Source organism: Dromaius novaehollandiae, chromosome 28 (assembly GCF_036370855.1).
Source record: "Dromaius novaehollandiae isolate bDroNov1 chromosome 28, bDroNov1.hap1, whole genome shotgun sequence".
Taxonomy (NCBI): Eukaryota; Metazoa; Chordata; class Aves; order Casuariiformes; family Dromaiidae; genus Dromaius; species Dromaius novaehollandiae.
In genome coordinates, this window is record NC_088125.1 from 3402687 (window position 1) to 3425160 (window position 22474).

Genomic DNA, 22474 nt, shown 5'->3' on the forward strand with positions numbered 1-22474 from the left:
GCACAGGCAGGACGTGAGCAAGTTCAGTCCCTCCAACCGGGCGTTGAGCTGAAACTGCCCCGGCTGCTCTCACTACACAGGTGCCCAACAATACCCAGCAGCGGTAATTTGGCTCTAACACGGATCGATAACCCACCCCGGAACAGCCTCAACCGTTAAATCAGCTTCTCTTAATCATTACCCAGCAACATCCCCTGCCCTTTGCGCCCTCTTCGAGCCCGGCCAAGCCTTCGGGAAGCTCTCGAGTTTCACGCTCGCGCGCTTTGCTTCCGCGCCGCGGGGTTAATTGAGAGGCGAGCGGGTCCCCCGGGCCGGCGCGTCCGCGTACTCACACTCCTTCATCATGCCGATGTCCACGCAGCGCTTCAGCCGGCAGGCCTGGCAGTGCCGCCGGTTGTCTTTGGTGATCTTGCAGTCACCGTTGAACGGGCACGTGAACATCGCCTTCCTCTTCATGCTTCTCCTGGCAGGGAGCGGAAAACAACGTCTTGGGTTAGTCACCACCCTTTTAACTGTGCAAGAAACCGCTCTAAACACTGGTGGGAAATGCAAACACAAATCCAGCTTTCTGGACAGCAAAATGCTGGAAAGACATCGCCGAGAGCGCAGCCAGAGCATCCTCTGATGGTTGCTCAAAAAGGATGAGTTTGACAAGCTGCACCAGGTTGCGTGTGCCTATGGGCTCATTCTTAGAGGTTTGGGCACTTCTTAACAGCACAGAAAAGCAGGGATTATGAAAAGGAAGCAGCCTCCGAGCTCAGCACCGGCTTTCTGGTTTGCAATAGGTATTTTGAAGGCCAAAACAAGGGGGTCAGAAGGGTTGTAGAGGAACCCATACCTGAGCCACCAGCTGCGAAAGAAACCAGAGCGCAGGCCGGCATGTACCAAAGCAACACGTGTTATTAAACATTTACCAGCCTTTAAAGCCCTGCTTTGCTAGAATAACTGGCTGGAGCGCATGTTTCTGCGTACACGAGAACGAAATCTCACGGCAGGACACAAGAGAAACAACACTTAACATAATAACCTCTCTTCCACCAAAACCGCACCGTGCCACGTTAATCCGCTGCTACAATCGGGACTGTAAATCTCCCAAGTACAAAGGGTCAAAGCCACAGTTTCCAGCTAAAACTTGCCTTTCTGTGCAGCTTTTCCCTGTGAGATCCACTAATGGCACGCTGCAGGCATAGCTGTGCTCTTATATGAAGAGCGGTTTCTCCTCTGTGCTTGGAGATGCTGCGTCTTTGCTTTGGGGGAAGCGAGTTCCTCGAGGATCTCCCACCAGCGAGCCAAGCTCGGGTCACCTCTGCACGTGCAACTATGTCTAAATCCGTGGCACAAATCTCAGCATCTAGAGTTGCTTGCTCGAAGGCGTCATTCTTCCAGCAGTAAAGTCCCCTTGCGACGCCACTGTCACCTCCGTTGGCGGCACGCGGCCCCTTCGCCCCGGAGGCTGGACACGCGGACGCACCGGACGGACGCTCGCGGGCTGAGACCGCGGCGACGGCCCAGGAACGCCGCCAAGCCTGCGCTTATAGGGTTTAAATATAAAATATGTTCTTGGGCTGCAGCCCCGAGCGGCACGTAGCATGCAATTAGAGGCTATTTTAGAAAGGGAGATGTAAACAAGGAGGTTTTTACTCTCCCCTAACAGATGAATAAATGCATATAGGAAAATTAATGCAGGAGGAGGCGATTGCAGTCTAGCAGGACGGCAGAGCCCTCCGTAACCCGCTCGATGCTGGGGATCGGCAGTGTTCGGTTAGAAACTCGGGATGCATTCAACAGCTCGCTTGCAGGTTATTGCTTTTCTCCAAGTTTCCCCCTTCCTCCAAGGGCAGCAAGGCCTTTGCTCTTGCAGGTACAGAGACAAACACGACTCAACAGGATGAGGATCTGGAAATAAACGCCCTGAAACAGCCCAGTTTCGGCGAGCTACTCTCGCATTTTTGAGTATTTGGGGGCAGGCTTGTCTTTTCCCCCGCAGCCCGGGGCAAAGCTGGGGACGTACAAACAACGAGAGAAACACGAGGCCCTGGGGCAGGGAAAGATGTCCTGCACACGAGGACAAGCCAAGATTATGGTTTTGGTATGAAAATTGCAGTTTATTCGAATAGGGGGTAGCTGGGCACAACAGAGGGTTTCTAAGCAGCCTCTTCTCTGCCCCAAGGGTCCTCGGCTGTCGGCGGCGGCACCGAGCCCCGGGCGCACAGCAGGAGCACACGCTGTCCGGCTCCCTCGGCTTTGGTATGTTTTTATAAAGCTCCAGCACCAGCCATTTCAAGGCTCATTTAGATCAGCGTCCCAGGCACGCTGCCGAACATTAAAAATAACCGGATCCCTCCCTGCACAAAGCCAGCCTGTGGGCGAGAGTAAACACGGCTGCGTCCAGCTGAAAGGCAAGCTCAGGTTTGCGGAGCCGGGAGCGACGCGCGCCGAGGTCAGGGCTGGTCGTAGCACGCGCTGGACGGGGGGAAACGGGGATAGCACTGCCGTGCAAACGGGTCTGCAAGCCAGGAAACCTCGTCGCCAAGCTCAGCATCTATCCCACGACAGCAGCAGTTCGTCTCTGTGCTTGTTCTGCGGCAGAAATGCACCCCGTGGTCCTACCCAGCACGCAGCCAGGAGGGTTTGCTCCCCCCTGCCGTGAAATGGCTTTTAGATTATTGAAAATTAAATTACACAGAAGACAGACAGTAAATACCAGCCCTGATCACCCAGAATGGAGGGAGGGTAGAGCCAGGCACAGATTTGCATCAGGCGGCAGGTATTAGTGGTGTGCTCTCTCCTCCTCTCCTGCCAGACAGGACTGATCTTCGAAGTGAGGCTCCCTCTGAATTTATTAGCAACAAGGGCTCTCGATACACGACAGAGCCTACGAAATATCCCGTTTCCTGAAAACTACTGTACTCACAACCAAACCCCGCAGTGTCTTGCCTGGCCTGTCCCATTCGTCACCCCCCTGGGTTGGGGACCACATGGCTAACACACAAGGAGTCATCTTGCTCCAAGGAGAGAAGCAGGTACCTAAACCATTTGGGGTAGGACAGTTCCCTATTTTTGCCCATTGCCTACACACCCCCCACCCCAGAGAAGCCCCCTGGGACACCGACTGCCGAGGCAGCGCTAGGAGCATCAATCCGTTTCAATCCGCATCTTCTCCCCCAAATCCTGCCAGCTCCAACTCCCTCTCCCGGGAGCCGGTCAGACAACTGCACCTTGCCCTGAAATTTCTTTAGGGACCCGTGACACATTCTTGCTGGGAAATAGCAGCAGCCCTTCAAAACAAGCCAAGGAGGGAGAGAAAAAAATCCGGAGGGGCTGAGGGTACCCGGTGTCCGGTTTCTGCCGCTGTGTTTCCACCCGCAGCACCTGCACTGCAGAGCTGGCCCAGGCGCCTCCGGGCTGGGGACACACCTGGGGTGGGTGCACGTCTCCTGCCGGGTGCAGACCCCCCCGAGGTCCAGGATCGCTTCTGGCCTCTGCATTTCCCTGGATTTCATCCTTCCTGACCTGATCCAGACCCGAGGGCTGGCTGCTTCCCAGCGATCCACAGCCACGCGGCTGCTGTACCGGGACAGACCGAAGCTGAGCTCTGGCTCTAGGGGAGCGTGGAGAAGGGATGGATTTATGGGAACAGCCAAGAAACAAAGCGGTTTCACGGAGAACATGGCAAAGAGCAGTCAGGGAGGATTACAGGAGTGGAAGAAGCAGTGATGTAGGCAGGATGGGTGGGGAGTTACTAGGTTTAGAAATACTCAGAGCTTTTCCAAGTAGCTCTGCTATCACTGCCCAGCGTCACCGAGCTGGGGGAGATCGGAGAGAGACCTAGGAGCGCAGAAGAAACCAGAGCAACCTCCAGATGCTTCAGCCAAGTCCCTGCAGAATAAGACACTCCGGTTTAGCTCCATTTTAAGAGCTCCTGAGCAAACAGCAGAGCTCAATAAAAAGCTACAGCAGCCATTAGGATCATTAGTAAACAGCGGACTTTGAAGCAAATGGCCAAAGGTTGTCCTGGGTCTGTTCACGCTGCGGGTTACATGCACGCCTGAACACCCAGAGGTGCCACCAGCCTCCTAACACCTCTACAGAGTCGTTAAAGGAGCCAGGAGGCCCTGGGTTACGTTAGATTAAGGCAGGGAAATTGCATCGAACAGGTATGTCGCCGAGGCAGAACTGCAGCTTTTGGGGAGTTTCAGGGGCTCAGCCTCCCCCGCAGCAGCGCTGCCGTGTTTCCCCATGGACGGCACTTGGACACCGCGGCAGCAGCGAGCGTTAAACCTGTAATTAATTCTGTGATTTAACAGGGCTTGTAAACAAGCCTGTTTAAGCAAGAGGGAACACACCAAGACCTAGCACGTCTGGAAAGGAAGATTGAAGTAGTAATTGGAAATAAAGGCCTTATATGGAGCACGAGGGGCTAGTTCAGGATCACAGCTTTCCATGCTGTTGCAACGCCTGTTCAGAAACACCGGAGCTGCATGTCTGACGTGGTTGCACCGGTGCAACGCGGCAGCGTTTGCCAAGTCGGGGTGCAGAGCTTTGCGCCATCAGCGTCGAGAGCCACATCACACCCAGTGAAGGTCCATCGAGCAGCACTGGCCATTTCAGAGGACAAAGACGAGGTCATTTCCCCGTGCTGCTGCGGACACAACGGGGACAGGGAAGGACAGCAAACCACAGCATGGAAAAGAGCACCCAAAGAGTTACTCATTCAGCAGCAGTAATTGAGGAAAATGTTGTTGTTCAGGTTGGCCAGGCTTCGAGAACAGACTGCGAGACTGTGGTATGCGAAAACCCCCGTCTAGCCCCAAAACCCCTGCGAGGGAAGTTATGACTTTGCTCTGCGAGTTTTAGCTCCGCTCGGTCTAACTGTCCGGCTCACCACGTAAAGCCGTGCACACCGCTGTTTGCAGTCCCACAGTCACCTGCTACCACCGTCTCATCACAGCGCAAAACGCTCGCGCTAGGCTTTTCCCGGCCGGTCCCACGCCAGTCGTTATCTTAGTTTGCTGCAGCAGCGCTTAGTCATTCCCTCCCTCCGTGCAAGCAATGGGAACTCCCACGTGAACGGCTCGGTGCCGTCTGTGCAGGAGAGCCGCCTCGAATGCCGACACCCGGGTAAAACCAAGCTAAACATCCACAGACCTGCAGCTCTCCAAACTCGGAGGCCTCCGCGGCTTCGTGGCACGTTTCTGCCTTGCTTAGGAGCAGCTTGAGACCACTCAAGACCCCACCTGCCAGCAGAAAAGGCTGCACATACAGCCTACGTCTGCTTTTAAGAGCCGCCAGAGTAGCGTGAGTGAAAACCTGCCTCCAGGTTTGGAAAAAGTCTAGTACCAAGTCTAGCACGTGGGCAGAGCACCCCGTACACGTCCCAGCACAGAAAGGCACAGAGCTTCGGAGCAGACTCAGGGCGGGTTGCTTTAAAAGAAAAGTTTTTGTGGCTGTTGTGCAGGTTGAGTTTCCAAAGGCTGCTAGTTTCAGGTGCGTTTTTAGCAGGCGCAGGTGCCGCACGCACCGCAGCGTGCAGGAGGCTGCTGCACCGCTCTGCACATCAGCACGCGGAGCGGAGGTCTGCAAGGCTCCCGAACGGATGGAAACCGCTGGCTAATGGGAAACGTTTCCCAGCAGCGGGGTGTCACAGCAAGCCACGAGAAGGGAAGGACTTCGCCACCTTTCCGCTGTCAAGATGTGCAGTTTGCAACACGGGCACAAGTCTCACAAACCTGTTTGCAGCCCAACTTCGCAAGGAAGCCGAGAGCTTGAACGGCAGCCAAGCAGCGCCCTGATGATCACATCGTCCGCTCCTCAGAACTTGCTGACCAGGGGGGAAAACTAATGCTCCTCCCGCCCCAAGACCCCCGCTCACCTGAAGAAGCCCTTGCAGCCTTCGCAGGTCATGGCGTTGAAGTGAAAGCCGGTGGCTCTGTCCCCGCAGACGCCGCAGATGCGGGGCACGTTCCTGTCGAAGTCACCGGCCGGGTCGGGCAGCGATGTGCTAGCTGCCACGGTCTCCATGTCTGCGGGAGCAGAGGGGGAGAAGAGAAAGCTGGGCACCCATTTATATCTGTCACAGCTTTACAAAAAGCAAATTAGATGCAAATAAAGGGGTTTTTTTTTCCTCCTTGGATTCAATTTGACCAGGCAAGAAAAGCTTTTGCATTTCTCTAGCTCTGCATGCTAATGCCATAAAGTGGGGTCTAGTTAGTCTACACTGAGCACATATTTTGTGCATCTACCCAAAGACATCGCTGATCCCCCCCTTCCCATGCTCACAGCTGTATGAACGAACGCACCTTGGGACGCTCCCACGTTATTTTGCTGTGCTTCAGTGGGAAAACTCCTACAGCCAACCCAGAACCTGTTTTTTTTTTTTTCCTCCCCCCACTCCTTTGCTTTCGTTTCCAAAAAGCCTTGACGGGAGCAGCATTCGCCCAGATCGAAGCGGCGAAACCACAGGGAAGGAGGTCACGCCGCCCATCGGCGCGAGCAGAATTTCCCTCGAGCACCGGCAGGAAGTGACACCAACACACTCGTGTCAGCTCCCGTAAGCGAGAAAAATCCCAAACGCAAATCAATCGAGTATTGTTTGAGAGATCCTTAACGGGGACATAAACAAGCGAGGACGGAAATGGGGCTCCCACTATGGATTTCGTGCAACGTGGCTGAGCAGCAGTATATTGAAGTGGAGCTTTTAATAGACTTTTCCTGGCTTATAGTGTCCACCAGCAGAAATCTATCTGCTATTAGAAAGACCGAGTATCTAAAGCTACCAAGAGAACAAAAATTAGAGGCTTTCATGATGCCAATTCTTGGTAAAGACCATGCTGAGACTGTTTTCAGATAGCACACCCAGCAGTTAGATAGGACTGGTTATATTTCCAGCTCAATTTACCCAGCGAGTTCTCAGCAGCTTCTGTGCTGCAGTTTCCCCATACACAGAGTTTCTCTTTCTGTGCGTCTCGGGATGAACGATTTTGGAGTTGATACTTCCGAACAAGCTTTTTTTCATACTGCAGTTAAGCATTTCCCCAAGAGATGCTGCAGAGAGCTGCTGTCTGTCTAAGTCTAGCCTGCTTTTAAAGGCTTTTAGCTAATATACTGGAATTGTCCTGTATAAAACAGTATTATATCAGCTGCTCAGTGACTCCAGACCAGCAACCGTTAGGTCAAAGAAGCAACTAAAATGAGTTCAGAAAAAAGCAGGTCAACTCCATAATTTAGGTCTCAGTACAAATCTGCCAGGCTGCTGTTCAAGCCCAATAAAGTCGGGCTCCTCTCCATCGCCCGCTGGCAGACGGCAGCTCCGCACGGCGCCCAGAGCTCGCGCACGATGCCCAGAGGCTCTGCAGCCGGCAACGGCACGGGGAGATCTTCCCGCAGCACCCGGGGTTGCCTAGTTTCCAAAGCAACCCCAAAGCTCCTGAGGATCTGGAGCTTCCCTGAGGACCAGGGAGCTTTAGGTTCAGATTGCTTCTTGCAAATGGAGCTGAAGACAGCCATAAAGTTTAAATCCGGTCACATATGTACAAAAAAAACAGTCAGGGCTGGATTCTGCTCAGCTCTTAGTTTTATAGGTGTGCTTGCTTTGAAATTCAGCACAGCCGGCACTCCAAGCGCCTTTAGCTAGGAGTCCCAGTCTGCTACGCTGTTTGGGGAAAGCCCCCAACCCGAGAGCATCCTTTATGCAGAGAGAGTTATTTTTACCTGTATCTTGGAGATAAGCCATGTTCTGCTGGTGCATTTCCCACGAGCTCTGGAGCTGAGACATGGGGCCGCCTGCAACTAAAAAGACACATGCAACAGTCTGAAACAGCTCAAAACTTCTGAGGTCGGTGAGTCAACGGCAACCATCCGACTGCACGCCCAGGGCACGGTTTGCTTCAGCCCCGGGCGAGATGCAAGTGACACGTGCTGAGCGGGGTGGCTGCGATCTCAAAATAACCTGTCCCCGTGCACCGCCCGGGGACCGCGTGTCCGGGTCCCACAGGCCGTAGGGGCCGTAGGGAGGTGATACCACAATGACGGCCGCCCGCCGCGTGCCGGCACGTTGCTAGGGGAGCCGGAGGAACGCGCCGGTGAGCACGGCGTCTACCGTCTGCAAGAGCAAGGGCACAGGAAGGAAAGACGACAGGGAGAGACGTGCAGCTCGTTCCTTTAACCTCAACTAATATTTTCCTATAAGTTTAAATTTCACAATTTGGCCTGTCGAGCGCTCAGCGGCGTGAGACCCGCCGCCTTGCGTGGGACGGCGCTGAGCAGAGCCGAATGGCTGCTCTAAAGCCGCTCCTCATCCAGCCGAGCGCCTACGCTCAAAGTCAAGGGGATCATTGCAATGCGGGGAGCCAAGTGCATGGAGTTGTTCCTCCCTCCTCATGTCATTCTGCTCCTTCAGCAACTCCCCTTACAGATGAGGAGCGGCACACCAGCACCGGGATGCTGCAGCATCGGGCCAGAGCCTGGGAAGGGTTTTGCTAGGATGCTCTGCCTTCCCCGAGCATCTCCGAGGCCTCGGGCTGCTGCCTGCTTTGCCAGGACCATGCACGGGGATGCCTTCACCTCCAGCTACTCCGCATGGGGAGGGATGGCGAAAGCAGATGCTGACCGTGACTGGTCAAACTGCTGGTTTCTCGAGCTCGTTTCTACCTGCCCAGCACAGGGCAGGGGCTCCATCACACCTCCTTGTACCAGCTCCCAATCAAAAAGCAAAAGGAGATTTGGTCACCGAGGCTCCTAAGTCGGTGCCAGACTCGATTCCCGCAGGGATGCTGCTGCTGCTTCGACCTGCCATCTCTGACTTCTTGGAAAACATTACTCAGCCCCGTAATGGAAGTGACGTCTGTGCGGGGTGGAGCGCTCACGGGAGTTTCCCTCCACCCCCGTGAAAGGTCGCTCATTCATCACGCTGACATTTCGCCTTCACCTCTTGGAAGAGGCGAAAGCATCTGCGTTAAGGCTGCTGACCTCCGCCGAGCAGCTCGGCGGTGGGTTGCAGCAGCGACCTGGGTTTTGCCCCTGTAAAGCCCCAGGGTTGGCTCTGCGCAGCTGCACATTGCTCCATCTAAGGCTTCGCACCAACTTATTCCCAGCACCAAATCCACAGAGCGGTCAGAAAATTTCAAGTTTCAGATGATCCATCCCAGCTCGTATTCAGTTGTGACCATAGCAAAGCTAGAACAGCCGCAACACGCTGGCAGGGACCGCCGCGTAATTGTAATTAACAGTCAGAGCCCTGGGCTGGGACGCGGCCAGACGAAGCCGCAATCCAGGAGCTGCTTCGGCCAAGGATGAAATGCACGGGAAAGCCTCACCTGCCCAGCCTGAATGAGACCGAGGGGAAGAGCGGTCCGGTACAAGTAAACCAGCTCTGTTTGCTATGCAAAGAGCTGCAGGTGGTGGCTGTGCTCCAGCTTGAGCAGCTGCCGCAGCCAGGGCTGCAATGGAGCAGGTAGAGGAGCGAGAGCCCACGTGCCGGGGCAGGAACTGCCCGGGGAGCAGACGGATGCAGCAAGCTGGAGGCGAAAGCCGGTCCCGTCTCCATCCCTCCCTGTCTTATCCAGAAGAACTGGGAGGGTCATTAACACAGAGCATGGAAACGAGTAGGAAATGGGTTTTTGATTAACTAGAAGTGCTGTGGTCAAAAAAAGAGCAAGAGGATTTAGCTGGGAAGCTCAAGCAGCTGTTAGGGGGCTCAGCATCTGCAGGAAGGGGAAAGCCTCCTCTGGAGGCGGCTCTCAGTCCCAGGCAGAGCCCAGCTCGTGGAAAACCCAGCGAGTCGCCCCGCAGACCGGTGTAAGTCGCAGAAACTGCAGCCCAGCAAGGCTGGGGCGGCCGCCTGAGCACGGGGACGTCCAGTGCGGGACGCGGGAGGGACGCCGGGGCTACTGGAAAGCAACTGAGAACGTGGAAAGTTACCTGCTCACCCAGGGGATCAGACAGTCTCTGCTCCTCTTCCTCCTCCGCACTGAGCCCAAAGGATGGTTGTTTGCTTTTCAGCCTGTATTAATCTCTGACTACCCCCAGCAACCACTCATTCTCCTAGGAAGCATTTCACTGAAGTATTTTCCTCATACTTTATCACTTTCCTCTCTCTCTCGCCGACTGGCAGAGTTGCAAAACTCGCATGCGGCTCTTCGCGACTTGGCAGAGGGGAAAAGGCTTCGGAGGAGCTTTCAGCTCCCGCTAAAAGCCTTCCTCACTCCTATCCAGCGGCTGCACAGCAGCTGCCTTCCTTCCCAGCATCACAGTCCCGAAATACCTGCTGCTCCACCAGCAACGGCCAGAGCCAGGGCTAACACGCACCGGCTTCGACAAAACCCGAGCCAGGAGCCAGCTCCAAAGGCTGATGCACAGACCTCAGCGCAGGAGATGGCTCATGGCACGGCTGCTCAGCCCCACGCTTTCCAGAAATACCGTTTAACACCAGCTCCCAGCGTAAGGAAAGCCTGTAGAGCGCTTGTGCACGCAAGCAAGACTCTGCTTGCTACGGACAGCAGCCTTGGACTCGGGGAAAACGGGAGCCTGCAACACCTGGAAGGAGAAGTCAGCAGGGCAGCGGGATGCGGGGCAGAAGTAGAGGTCTCCAGAGGTGCACGGTGGGGTTGGACCTCATCACATCATGTCCTGCGCGGGTTTAGTTACTCCTAGAAGCGAGACCATGGCTTTGTCCAGCCAAACCTTGAAAGCCCACAAAAAAGGAGTTTGGACTTCAACTGCTCCCAGAGATTCAGGCTTTGCTAGACTGAAATTTGGCAGAGAAGCTAAGCTCAGGTGGGGCTTTTTCTTCCATTTTTGGGTCAAAGCAAAGAGCTGACGGCTTCCCAGAAAACAAAAGGTGATGTTTCATTAGTTAAAAGGAAGGTTTAGTCTTTGGTGTTTCGAGACTAACATTGTTAGATGTTTTCAGGATGCAGAAAAAGCTGTTACATATTGTGAAAGTATTTGTCAAGTTCTCAATATCTTTGTTTCCTCAACAAAAGGCATTTTTTTGGGTCAATTTATGTGCCAAACAAAACAAAGCTTCACCCACCCGGTCTGAAAGGAAGAGGATGGTTTCTGAAGTCAGAGTAAATCCTTATCCCTGACGCTGCTCTGACTCGCTACTGGTGACTCAGCTGAGTCTTGGAGAGACCCACTCGCTCACATGGAGGTTTCTCCGTTTTCCTGGCTCGCGCGCTTGGTTAACACCACCGCTGACATGTGAAAACACAACGACGCTCCACGCAGTCTCCTCTGAGCCTCTGGCAATGCACTTGCCCTGCAAGAGCCTTTTTCCAGCACAGATCAGGCTATTCATAACATCTAGTCGCGGCATGCGAGCAACCCCTTTCTCTATTTAAAAAAGGCAATTAAATCATCTCCTCCTGTAGCTCCAGGGAGCCCTGTTGTTCAGCTGCTTTCCGTGAGATTTATTAGACAGAGGACTGACAGCCTCTTGGGAAGGCAAAGCATCACTTCCAGGTGCGCACCGGGAGCCCAGCGCCAGCCCGCGCGTGGAAGGTGGCTCTACGGGTTGCACGGAGAAATGCAGCAGGTGAAGTTCCCCCATGCCGCTGCATGGTTGGACTCTTTGCACCACTCACCTCCATTTCCAGGTTGGAAACACGTTTTCCCAACTTTCTACAAGACCCAGAGTGCCTGGGACCTTTGAGAGCCGGGCAAGGGCAGTGTTGGGAGACTGGCAGCTATTTATTACCTGATGCAAGTCAGCTTGTGCTGCTGTTTCTGCCATTAATTTGATTAATGTAAAGCCCTTCTGGAGCACCTACTGATGCCCCCATACCAAGGCCAGAGGCTCCTCCGTGCCAGGTGACACAAGTGTGACACTACACTCCAAGGAGGCCGGACGCTACCAGGCTGCAAATTCATGTCACTGCAAAGAGACATTCAGAGGAGGGTCCAATGCTGCAGCTGTGTGACAGCCGAAGGAGCTATAAATATTAGTTTTAAGGTCAGAGAGCCCTAAAATCCCACTGCGAGGAGCAGGATGCTGATCTCGTTACCTGTGAGGAATCGGGCACTTTTCAGGCTTGCTCTGAACACTTGATGTGGTTTTAGAGCGGAGCAAGCCCAAGGGCACGCTGAACTCGATTACAGCCGCCCCAGCGCTCCCACTAACGCGGTTTGGAGCGGACGTCTGAACAGCTACATCCTCGGTGGCAAAGACGGAAGAAAAGCACCAACAAGGCAAGACCGAGTCTGCCCTCTTCGCCGCCGTGTCCAGAACGCCTTAATCTGGAGAACAGGGAAACCAGAGGAAGAAGAGATACAGGATGGTCTCCAAACAGGGTGGTCTCCATGCTCTGAGCTGCCCACAGATCAAGGGTCATCAACACAGCGATATCGCCCTTCCCGACCATGAAGGAATATCGCTCTCCCAAGGCTTCGGAGAGAAATTCAAACCCAGAGTGGCACCAGGAGACCTCACAGGCATGCAGAAGCTGCCAAGTGCTAGGTAGGCTGCAAAACACATCCAGCTGTGCTAATCTGAAGATATAAATGACAAGTCCTCAGACACACGCACTGGGCAGGTCTAAGATCTTGCACATGTCTCCTCTTGTCTCACCTCCCACCCGCTACAGACAGGAGTCGGGTTTGGAGTCCAACCACGAACCGTAGCAGTCGGATACGTCAAGCACGAGCGTCCCAGGTGGGAGGTGCAGGAGAAGCCTGTTCCACAGCACGCGAGAGGCCAAGAAAGCAGGTGTACGGCAGGGACAAGGGGTGGCCAGAGATGAGCATCTCCACGCAACCTCTGTCAACAGCTTTACTAGCTGTTGGAGAGGCAAAGGAAAAACACCTGGCCATTTAAAAGCTCTTTTACCACATTAGCCAAGTATCTTTATGAAATCTCACACGACAATTAGGCAACAAATCCTTACATGCGAAGGTAAAAGAAGAAAATATTTCTAAGCGCCGTTCCCCTGAATGGAAGGAATGAAGTAAACAGATTTCCAGATTACGGCTTGGGCACAGCACCAAAAATACCTCCAACCTGACTCCTCGCTGGCAAGACGCTTTGTCATTTACACCACAAAAACTGAACAGGGCACTCGCTGTAGAAGCCATCTGAATCTGCGAGCCGAGGCAGACACTATGAGCACCACGTTAGCAGCAGCTGGCTTGCCTCAATACGCAGTTTTTGTGCAAGCAGCATGTCCTTTCTCAAACTCTCCTTCAAGAAAATTAAAGCAACTTTTCATGCAGCCGCATGACAGAGGCTGGTGGAGCTTCCCCTTTAGCTTCTTCCCTGCGCTGTGGCCTTGCAACACAAGGGAATATCTGCCGGTGTCATCTCGGCAGGCATGGGGGAAGCTGGAAAAGGAATTGCTCGGCGCCAGCCCCCCTCGGCTTGGCCCTCGCTCCCAGCCGATGAGCCTCTCCTCGAGGCACGTCCTCTTTGGACCGACTTGACGCAAGCGTCTGCGGACACAGCGCCAGGTCCCGAGACCGTCTGCCAGCCGGGATGAGCAAGCCTGGCACACCCCACCTGGAGCAGAGGCCACCGGCCGCCGATAAGAGTAATAACAGAGCGGAGCCCTCAATCACCGCGTCGCAGGAGCGCCCAGAGCCCGGCACAGCACAGGAGCCGTCCCTGCCCCGAGGAGCAAACGCAGCAGAGATGGCACGAGGCAAGAGCCAGCCTGAAATGCAACGAGTTTCAAGACTGTTAATGGATTTGAGAGCATCATCGCAAAGGAGGTGGAAAGCAACACGCAATAGGAAGGGTGGAGCGTCCTCTGGCACTGCGTCAGAGGCCAGAACGGGCTGCGATGGGCTCCAGTCAACAGGCATCTGGGCTTCCTAAATGGCCTTTTCAGTACAGCTGTGCTTCTCCCTCTTGTCCGCAACCCCGTTCCTAGATTCGTCCGGCTGTGTGATTAAACCAGCTCGTAACCCCCGTGACCGAGGGGAAGAGCTGGCTAATAGGGACCCTCACGAGCAAGCATGACCCTACATTGCTTGCAACGTCACTTTGGAGCAAAGGAGCTGTCGCACACATTTAGTAGCTGTGACACTGATCCATTTAGACTTTCAGACTGCAAAGATTTCTAGAGTAAAATCAGTCAAAAAAAGCTTTTAGATACAAAACAGTTTCAGCAAAGTGATGCTTCTTGTGGAAAAAAGTCCATGAGAACAAGCAGCAGTGAGTCAGTACCTGACATCAAGCACAGCAACTCAAAGCTCTGTGCTGTTATTTTTTTTTTTTTATGGTATACACAAATGTCAGCAGTGATGTGAACTGCATCCTCCGCAATTTTAGTTTTCCAGGCAGTTTTGGCTCTTTGTACCAATCAGATCAGAAACATTCCCACAGTCTGGAAGTTCCCAGTCCCATCGGCTCCAGTTTGAGCCGGTACAGGGACAGCAGTTGCTCTTGTCCCTTTGCAGGCCAGAGCAGCGCTGGCATCCCCAGAGCCAGCATCCAGCGGCAGGGTCCCGGAGCGGGGTGAAGCAGCCGGCATTCCTCCCGCATTAGCGCTCGGCAGGGCCTTTTCCGTCACGCCTGGGTCAGACCGTCTGCCCAGACTGGGACTGGTTTCCAGGAATGGGGTAAACAATCCCGTTTCCTCTATTGTGGGAAATTGCAGAGGATGACTGCTGCGAGCATTCAGGTGGAACGGGAAAGCAGGAGACGGCTCTCCCAGCCCTGTCTGAGACCTCCCTGCCCTTTTCCGAACCTGCCGGGTTGTCTGCCCCATCTGAAGGGACACAGCTCTTCATCCAAATGGAAGAACCATCTGACTCTAGGGTATGGGAGAGCTGCGATTTGCATCAGATCTAGCAGCTGCAGATAAGAAAGAGGAAAATAAGGAGAGGAGGGAAGGGTGAAAGCTTGCCAGCCTGTAAAGCAAACAGCAGGGCAGATCAAACATACCAGTGCTAGGGCAACTCACCCCAGGAACAGGGGAGCAGGGAGCGGGAAACTGCAAGGGAAACAAGCCAGCTATCTCCTGAGCTCCCAACCATCACAAAACCCACTGCAGACACAGGGGGGACCGTGCATCTAGAAGGGTCCCACGTGTCAGACAGGGCCAGCCGGGGCGTTCAGGCTCCACGGATCCAGTTATCCTCCCTATCGCACCAACACAAGTCTTCACCATTCAGCTCAAGCCCACTAAAGAAGCACTGAAAACAAGTTGCATTCCAGTTGCGACAGCATTTCCCTGATGTCCCCCCGTGCTTCGAACAGGAAGCGACACCAGCGCTGACCATCGCCTCCCCACGAGGCCGCCCCAGCTGTGTGCATTTTGCAGGAAAACGCTGACTTTGCATGCACGTGCTCTGCAAGGGTTGCGGCTTCTCCTCCTCGCAGGGATCACATGCCCACGGGGGCCGTGTTTGCTCTGCAGCCTCTCGCCGAGAGAAGCGGCATCGCCTCGGACTCCGCAAGACACGCAGAGTAAATAAACGCTTTCACAATGCCTCCGACTCAAATAGCAACCTCGAAAATAGCTGAGCATTGACTGGAATGGGGAGACCACCGTGCCTGCCAGGACGCTAACTGCAGCACACATTTCCTGCGCCGTGCCACGGGAGGATGTTAGTCATGAATGAGAAGTGACAGTGGTCGCACAACCCTTGCCTTGCTGGCCAAAAAGCTGGAGTAAGACTAAGAGAAATATTGACCTGCACAATGAAAGTCGTAGTGGTTTCCCTTCACTCATAAGCTGTTGCACATGTTTATGATTTTTTTTTAATAGGAAAAAAGGCAGCTGTAAGATGTTAAAGTGGATTATCTCAAAACCAGCTTGTGTGATCTTGTATTTATACACACACAGACCTTACTCCGGACATAGAAGGGCGCTTGCACATCCACTGCCCCAGCACATGGAGGAAGAGGAGGGTCACCACTGCTGTAGCTGCTCAGGCTGCAGTCAAGCCGCTCGGCCTGTGCACATTTGTCTCAAAACACATATCAAAATCAGTCCAGAAGTGAACATATGCAGCGTGTTAGCACCTGCACGTCAGACAAGCCGCTACTGGAAACTCCTTCCTATTTCAGCTCTCAACGCCAATAATGTCACAGCCAATTTGACACCAGCGTGGAAATTCGATTTTATTGCACACGTGTGCTTTAGGGGCAGAAGCGGATGCTGGAAGAAGTCGCATACAGGATATTTCAGCTTAGAAGTTACCAGGAAAGTAGGCGCACAAGTGCCAGTTCGCAGGAAGGATTCAGCCCCGTCCAACTTCCCTTGTGACTCACCGAAACAGCCCGCAAGCTGCTCAGCCCAGATTCGACGGAAGAGCCGGTTCCCAGCCGTGCCCCGGGCACGTCTAAGCGGCCTCGGGAGGCATCCTGAGCTCCCGGCGACAGCCGAGCTCCTTGCAGACGGGCCGCAGCAGGCTGCAAGAGCTCCTCGCCTGCTCCTCCAGGAGAAGCTGCTCAGCGGCCAGCTATTTAAAAGCACCGTGAGAAGTAACATCCAGTATCTCCCTGCCCAAAGTATTCATTAGCTCGGGGAAAGAGAGGGACAAAGTCCAGACAAGCGCCAGTCCCGCTCCGATTTTTCAGCGTCTTTCATGACTTACCGCAGGCTGGGGAAGCGGAGAAAGGCAGAAGTCGTGCTCAGACACTGCTTGACTACAGGAAGCCCTGTCTGACTGTCCCAGGGAGCTCAACGGCTGCAGAACGGAGCTGGGTGGGGGCTACTATTAAAATCAAAGCAGAGAAATCAAGACCAGAGCTAGTGAAGGCGGCACATGACGAGCTCAGGGAGCGCTGCAGGACCACCGCTGCCGAGCTGCGGGACGCCGCGGATTTGTTGCTTTTTCAGACAGATGCAGTGAATGCAAACACGTTTACGGGCACCTTCTCTCTCCATACGGCACTGCAGCCCAGGCAGCTGGTACTTATTCCACCCGCTACTGTTTTACCAAAATTTAAAGACAAACTCCAGGTGCAGGGTCCGGGCTATTGAAGAAACGCGGCTGGGGAAGGCTCGGTGCTTGCTCTCCCCAAGCTCCCAGATGAAAATCCAGCAGGTTTGCAGAGCTGGCTGAGCATGAAGCATTTAACCACAGAGCAGGCTCCTAAATTAAATCCACCCCAGCTGCACCGCGTAGTGTTTGGCATCAAGGTGCCGTAACCCTAACTCATTCACAAACTATCAGCAGCAAGCCTAAAAGGGGCAGGAAAGGCAGTTTTAATTACAGACAGGAGCAGCCTGTAGCAGCTATTTCCTTCTCTCACATTTCCATTTCTTATCTAGGAGAGCAATTTCTCCAAGCTAATTTTTCCACTGGAAACTCTGCCTTTAGCTTAGTCACCACGATTTCCATACCGATATCACTGTTATGAGGCACAACAGTGGAGGCAGCAAGTACCGCCGCCACATTTGCATGCGGCTAATTGCAGGGCACAGCAAGGACAGGTCAAAGGGAATGTTTTGCTCCAACAGTTTCACAAATCCATAAGGGTAATTATTTCTGGAGATGCTTCCCTGCGATGCTTAAGATCACCAAAAAGCCTTCCTAGATTTCAATCATCCATGCCTCTCGCTCCAAGTCGCCTGTCCTTCACCTGTACCTTGGTTTCCTAATCACTAATTCCACAGTAAAAACAGACAAGGAATCCTTTCTCTCATATTCCAAAAACGCAGGGAAGACCAGCAGAAAGGAGCTGTCCCTGCATGTGGCGAATACCACACTCCGTCAAAGTCTCTCTCTTATTTCGAAATATATGCAAACAGGTTCTTGCTAAGAATGCAAATTGTTCTAGCACTCTCCAGAGAGATAAAAATCACACTAAGAATACACAACCCCCCTGGGGACTCCCTGGCAACTTCAGCACAGGAAAAAGAAAAGGGTTTTTTATTATATCAAGCCAACATTGGTTTTTACTAGAGATGGAGGAAAACTGCTTCAGCAGATATCAACTGTGGAATGCTACCAAAAATCAACATAGAAATAGTGACCCCCTGAAGCCATGACCAGGATTTGGGAGATCAGCTGTGTTTCAGTTTCACCAGTTCTGAAGAGGAGAGTTTAAGTCCTTCATCCCCTTAGCCCGGAGCAGGTGCCAGGAGCTGCACGTCCAGCTCTTCAGCAGAAGCAGCTCCTGGCTCTTTTCATACCGACCAGGAGAGGATGGGAGAGCTGGGAGAGCCGCACAAATTCCCTTTTAATGCCAGCGGATACAGCCACAGCTAGAACCGACAAAAGCAGGTCAGATACTACGGCACAGCCCTAACTCAGACTTTCAGAGCCTGGGATTTGCTCAAGTGCATCAAGCCAGGCGAGCCCCTCAGGTGCCTTCTTCCAGAAATCAGTAGCAGGATATCCAGAAACATCTTTACTTCGCAAGGCGCCAACCCGGAGCTCTGCAGAGAGTCCAGAATTCAAGGTCTCCAACACCGGGCACCGGATTTACAAAGTGGTAATGTATGCTGAAAAGAGATAGGGCCCTTCTGAGGCTGCCGATCGGCTCCGGTGGCCTTTGAAATAATAAACTCATTCACTAAGATTCCAGGAGATAAAGGACAAGATCTGAAGCAATTCTCAGAAGCAGGCAGAGACCTGGCAACTGTGCTCCGCTTGTGCTGGAAGCACATCGTGTTAGATGCCTGCTGCAGGATGCCTAAAGTTCCCATCTACACTCATGAATCTGCTTGGTGGCAAGCAAAGCCCTCTCTTAAAAGAAAACACATAGCTTAAAGCCATTTGCATCCACCTAGGCTCATTGACCTGCTCTGGTTACAGATTTTCTACCCAGCTGCATTTCCTAAATAAACAACACATTTCGTCTGTTGGGGTGAGGAAAGACGCAGACATGGAGAAAGCCGCATTTGGAGAAGCGGCAAGTGACAGAAAGATTAATTGTGATGCCTTAGTCACCCTAAGTCAACACTGGAGAAACACAAGCCTTGACCAGCCCCTGTTACAAGACGCAGATAAACGCAGCACACTTCCCCACCCCCCAGCTGAAAAAGGGATCCAGCCTCCCCAAGTGCAGTTCCCAGGAATTTGCCGCTACAGCAGACAATAAGCGGCATTAGAAAAAAGGTCTTATTGCAGAAGAGGAAAGATTAAACACAACTTCCCTCAACGCAGCATAGCAGGACTGAAAGTCTCACCAGTGCGTTCAAGCAGGAAGTTACAGCATGACCCTGGGAGCCGACAGCTTTTGCATAAGATGGGACCCGAGATCCATGCACCCCTAGACCTGCCTGCACTGAAGATGACTGGTGCACCACAGCAGGCTATTTTAGATTTAAAGGAGCCAAAGACTGAGTCTGTGGTCTCCAAAGCCATCCCACAGCCAGGAGTGTGACAACAGGAGCTGCCAAGTGACCAAGGGACTAAACGAGCTCCCAGAGCTGCTCAGGAAGCATCTCTGCCTTGTGCACAAGCTCCTGAAGCTCAGCTTGTCCTTGCAGTCTCTCCTCATTGATTCATTGCTTATAATAAGCTCTTTGCCTTCAGATTATCCCACTCTTCCTCTACGTGGAAGTCCACCCTTCCAGCCCAAGCATTTCCTACAAACCTTGTTTTCCTTGAGAGCCATGAGCAGAGTAAGGATTTCTCCTCTAAGAGCAGGAGCAACTGCATTCAACCAGAGATCTCTACCAGCTGCTTAAACAACAGCTATGGACAACTAGAAATTCAGCAGCCACATGATAAGAAAACCACCACGACACCAAATCAGGAGGGGGAACAGTACAAGAAGCAAAATGGAAATCAGACAAAACCAAGAGGACATCCCCATGTCATCAATCTAGGACATTAAAAAAAGCAAAGCAGCCACTAAACTTTGTCATTAATAAGTATTTTCCCCAAAATGAAGTTTTTGTCAGAATTAAAGCCTATTGCAGTATACCAGGACCCCTAAGGGAGGGATCAGACCCACAAGCTGAGCTCTGCGGCATCCTTGGACCTCCCAATCTGTTCTCCGGCCGTTCTCCCAGACAGGGAAGGCTGTTTACCTGCAGTAGGTGCCCAGGGAGTGCGACTAAGAGGCGCCGGCTCCTAGGTCTGCGCTTCTTGTGCCTGTCTGGACGAGCTGAGGGGTGAAGCCAGAGCTAAGCAGCGCTGCAGCACGTGACGGCAAGGCAGAGTCGTGCCCTGCCCTCGACAGGCAGCTCCTTCTCCAGCAATTTTACTGCTACTCAAGGAAGTGAGTGGGTGAATGGCATTAAAACTGTCCCCTATACTACGAAATCTGCAGATATTTCTGCTTTTCTCCCTCCCAGAGGAGAGCTGTAGCAAATCCAGTCCCCCAGATGAGCCATTTTCACTTCAGCTCACCATGGAGTAGAAACTGCTCTGAGCAGGTACGCTTGGGCAGCAGTAAGGAGGAGAAACGACACTCTCCATGCTTGCAAACACAGTATTTCAGGGCAGAGCAGAAGCTTGCCAAGAGCTCCATCCCTGACCCGCCAGCAGTCAAGCACCAGCACTCCTGCAGTGGGTCTACGCACGGACTTTGCGTTACCCGTGCAGTGGGGCGCTCGGTGCCCTGCCTCTCATCCAGCCTAGCCTCGTCACTGCGACATTTCTGTAGCAAAGATCACAAACAAGGTCATGGACACCTGAGCTTTGGTTACTATCACAACATACCTCGCTGTTTGGAAATTCTGTCATCCATGCAAGGCAGAATAAACCCAAGGAAGTGCCTCTTGCAGCGCAGTAGCCCTGTGCATGCACACAGTTCTTTCTTCTCTTACAAAAGGTCTCCTTTATACTTATAATTCGTATTAATAGCATCGAGCAGCCCAGGACTGCAGCCCAACCACGCTAGTTCTTGTGCCTTCTCCCACTAACGTGCAGCGTCAACAAGGAAGGACAGCGTGGGAGGCAAGAGGTGCCGAGGCCACCACGCAGGGCAGCAGCAGAACCGAGAACAAACTGGTTTCTCCTCCTCTGTCTGACACCAGATAGACCACAGGATTACTCGAGTGTCTGAGCACGAAGCGCCGATGCGCTCAAAACAATCATCCCTCCCTCGAGCATGCCAGCGAGGTCGCAACTTGAAACTCCAGTTCCCAGGCTGCTTTAAGCTTAGGAGAGCTCCCTGCAGGCCAAAGGCAGGAGGAAAGCAAGGTGCCAGGACCACGCTGAGAAGGGCTCCCTCTCCCCCCACAGAGGGGCTTAACTTCAGCATCGTGAACTAGTCAATGCAATCTCCAAATGCACACAGTAAGCCAGGCTATCAAACCATAAACGACTTCAGAAATAAGATCTCCCTTTACCTGGGGAAGATAGAACCAAGCTCAGCCTTCTGTCCACCAGTATTACTGGAGAAGAGCCAGGTCTTGAGCGCCTTGGGAAGACAGGGATTGAGGAAAGCCAAGGGTGCCTTGGACAACGTTCCCAGCGTGCCGCGTTGGAGCTCCGCAGGCGCAGCCGGTGCTCTGCCCACCGGGACGAGCTGCTCGAACACAAAGGTGAGCTAACGCTCCCCGTTCGGATCAAGGCCACGGCATATTCCACAAAACTAAGCAAGTCTAAATATAGACCATGCCTGTATCTTATCTACCACTCTTTAACGGGCATATTTATGGAGCTGTGAGTGTTTATTTGTAAGGATCCCTCCATGTCAGCACTATCCACGTCTCTGCAGCGGGTTAGAAAAGCAAAACCTCCAGAGGCCTGGAAGCGACACGCGGCTCCCAACGCCGATTCCCTCGCCTGGCGGAGGGTGACGGATGGCACAGGATGCCAGCCAGAGGGACAGCCACCTCCCCGGCAGCGATCACCTCGCCCATGGCGGAGGCGCTGCTTCTTGCCCAAGCGGGAGGACGGCGAGGGGTGGTGGCGGGAGCGCTGATAAGGCAGGAGAAGGCGTTGTGTGTTGCAGCCCTGCGTTGAGAAACTCCAACAGCACCTACGTGAGCTGGGGACCCGACGTGAACCGGTCAGGACGGAAAGGCCCGGAGCAAAGGAAAGCACAGACTTTGGTATGCAGAATCCTTACAAAATGTCACAGCTTTTCAGAGGGGAACAGAGACTTCAGGGGTAAAGAAAACCCTTTAAAACCAAACTTACCTCATTCAATACACACACAGTGCTTTCACCTCTGAGTTTCTCCAAAAGTCTCTGGAAACTGTGAAGCTAAGACACTCACAGGACTTTAGTTTAAGACAGGAAAGCCACTCACCAGCGTCAGCAGGTCCCAACGTCCTCGGCAGACAACATATATTCCTGGAAACAAGGAAACTACCTTTAGATACATAGATAAATACCCAGCGTACTGTTTTACCACTTTTACACCCTGTTTCCAACTAATAATAGCCAAAAGTCACTTCCACGTGTGATGTTTACCTTGATACCAGTGTTCACCAGAGATAAGAAAACTGTGTTGGAGGTGCAACTGATTCAGCAAATACATAAAGTGACAGTGGAAACGCATCAGAGCAGCGCTGTTAACTACCCTGCTACGTTGCTCCTTCAGCTGAAGTTGCACTGGGATCTCGGCTACGAGGAGACCAACCTTCAGTCATTGCATCTGCTTCTTTAGGTCACTGCT

The 22474-nt window shown here is 53.1% G+C and overlaps 1 protein-coding gene across 7 annotated transcripts in view; it reads right to left on the reverse strand.

The window, feature by feature from the left end:
- Positions 1-22474, reverse strand: part of VDR (vitamin D receptor) — a 36542-nt gene that overhangs the window by 9011 nt on the left and 5057 nt on the right. For 2 of the 7 annotated variants that reach the window (XM_064498735.1, XM_026119541.2), the window contains 4 exons: positions 22106-22149; positions 7711-7788; positions 5873-6023; positions 333-463 (listed from right to left, as the gene is read on the reverse strand). In XM_064498735.1, coding sequence (XP_064354805.1) covers positions 333-463; positions 5873-6023; positions 7711-7774 — 346 coding nt within the window. In that variant the 5' untranslated portion in view covers positions 7775-7788; positions 22106-22149. Of the gene's footprint in view, positions 1-332; positions 464-5872; positions 6024-7710; positions 7789-9918; positions 9940-16213; positions 16449-19931; positions 19997-21197; positions 21217-22105; positions 22150-22474 lie in introns of those variants that run through there. The other 5 variants (XM_064498738.1, XM_026119544.2, XM_026119543.2 and 2 more) reach the window with 5 other exon arrangements.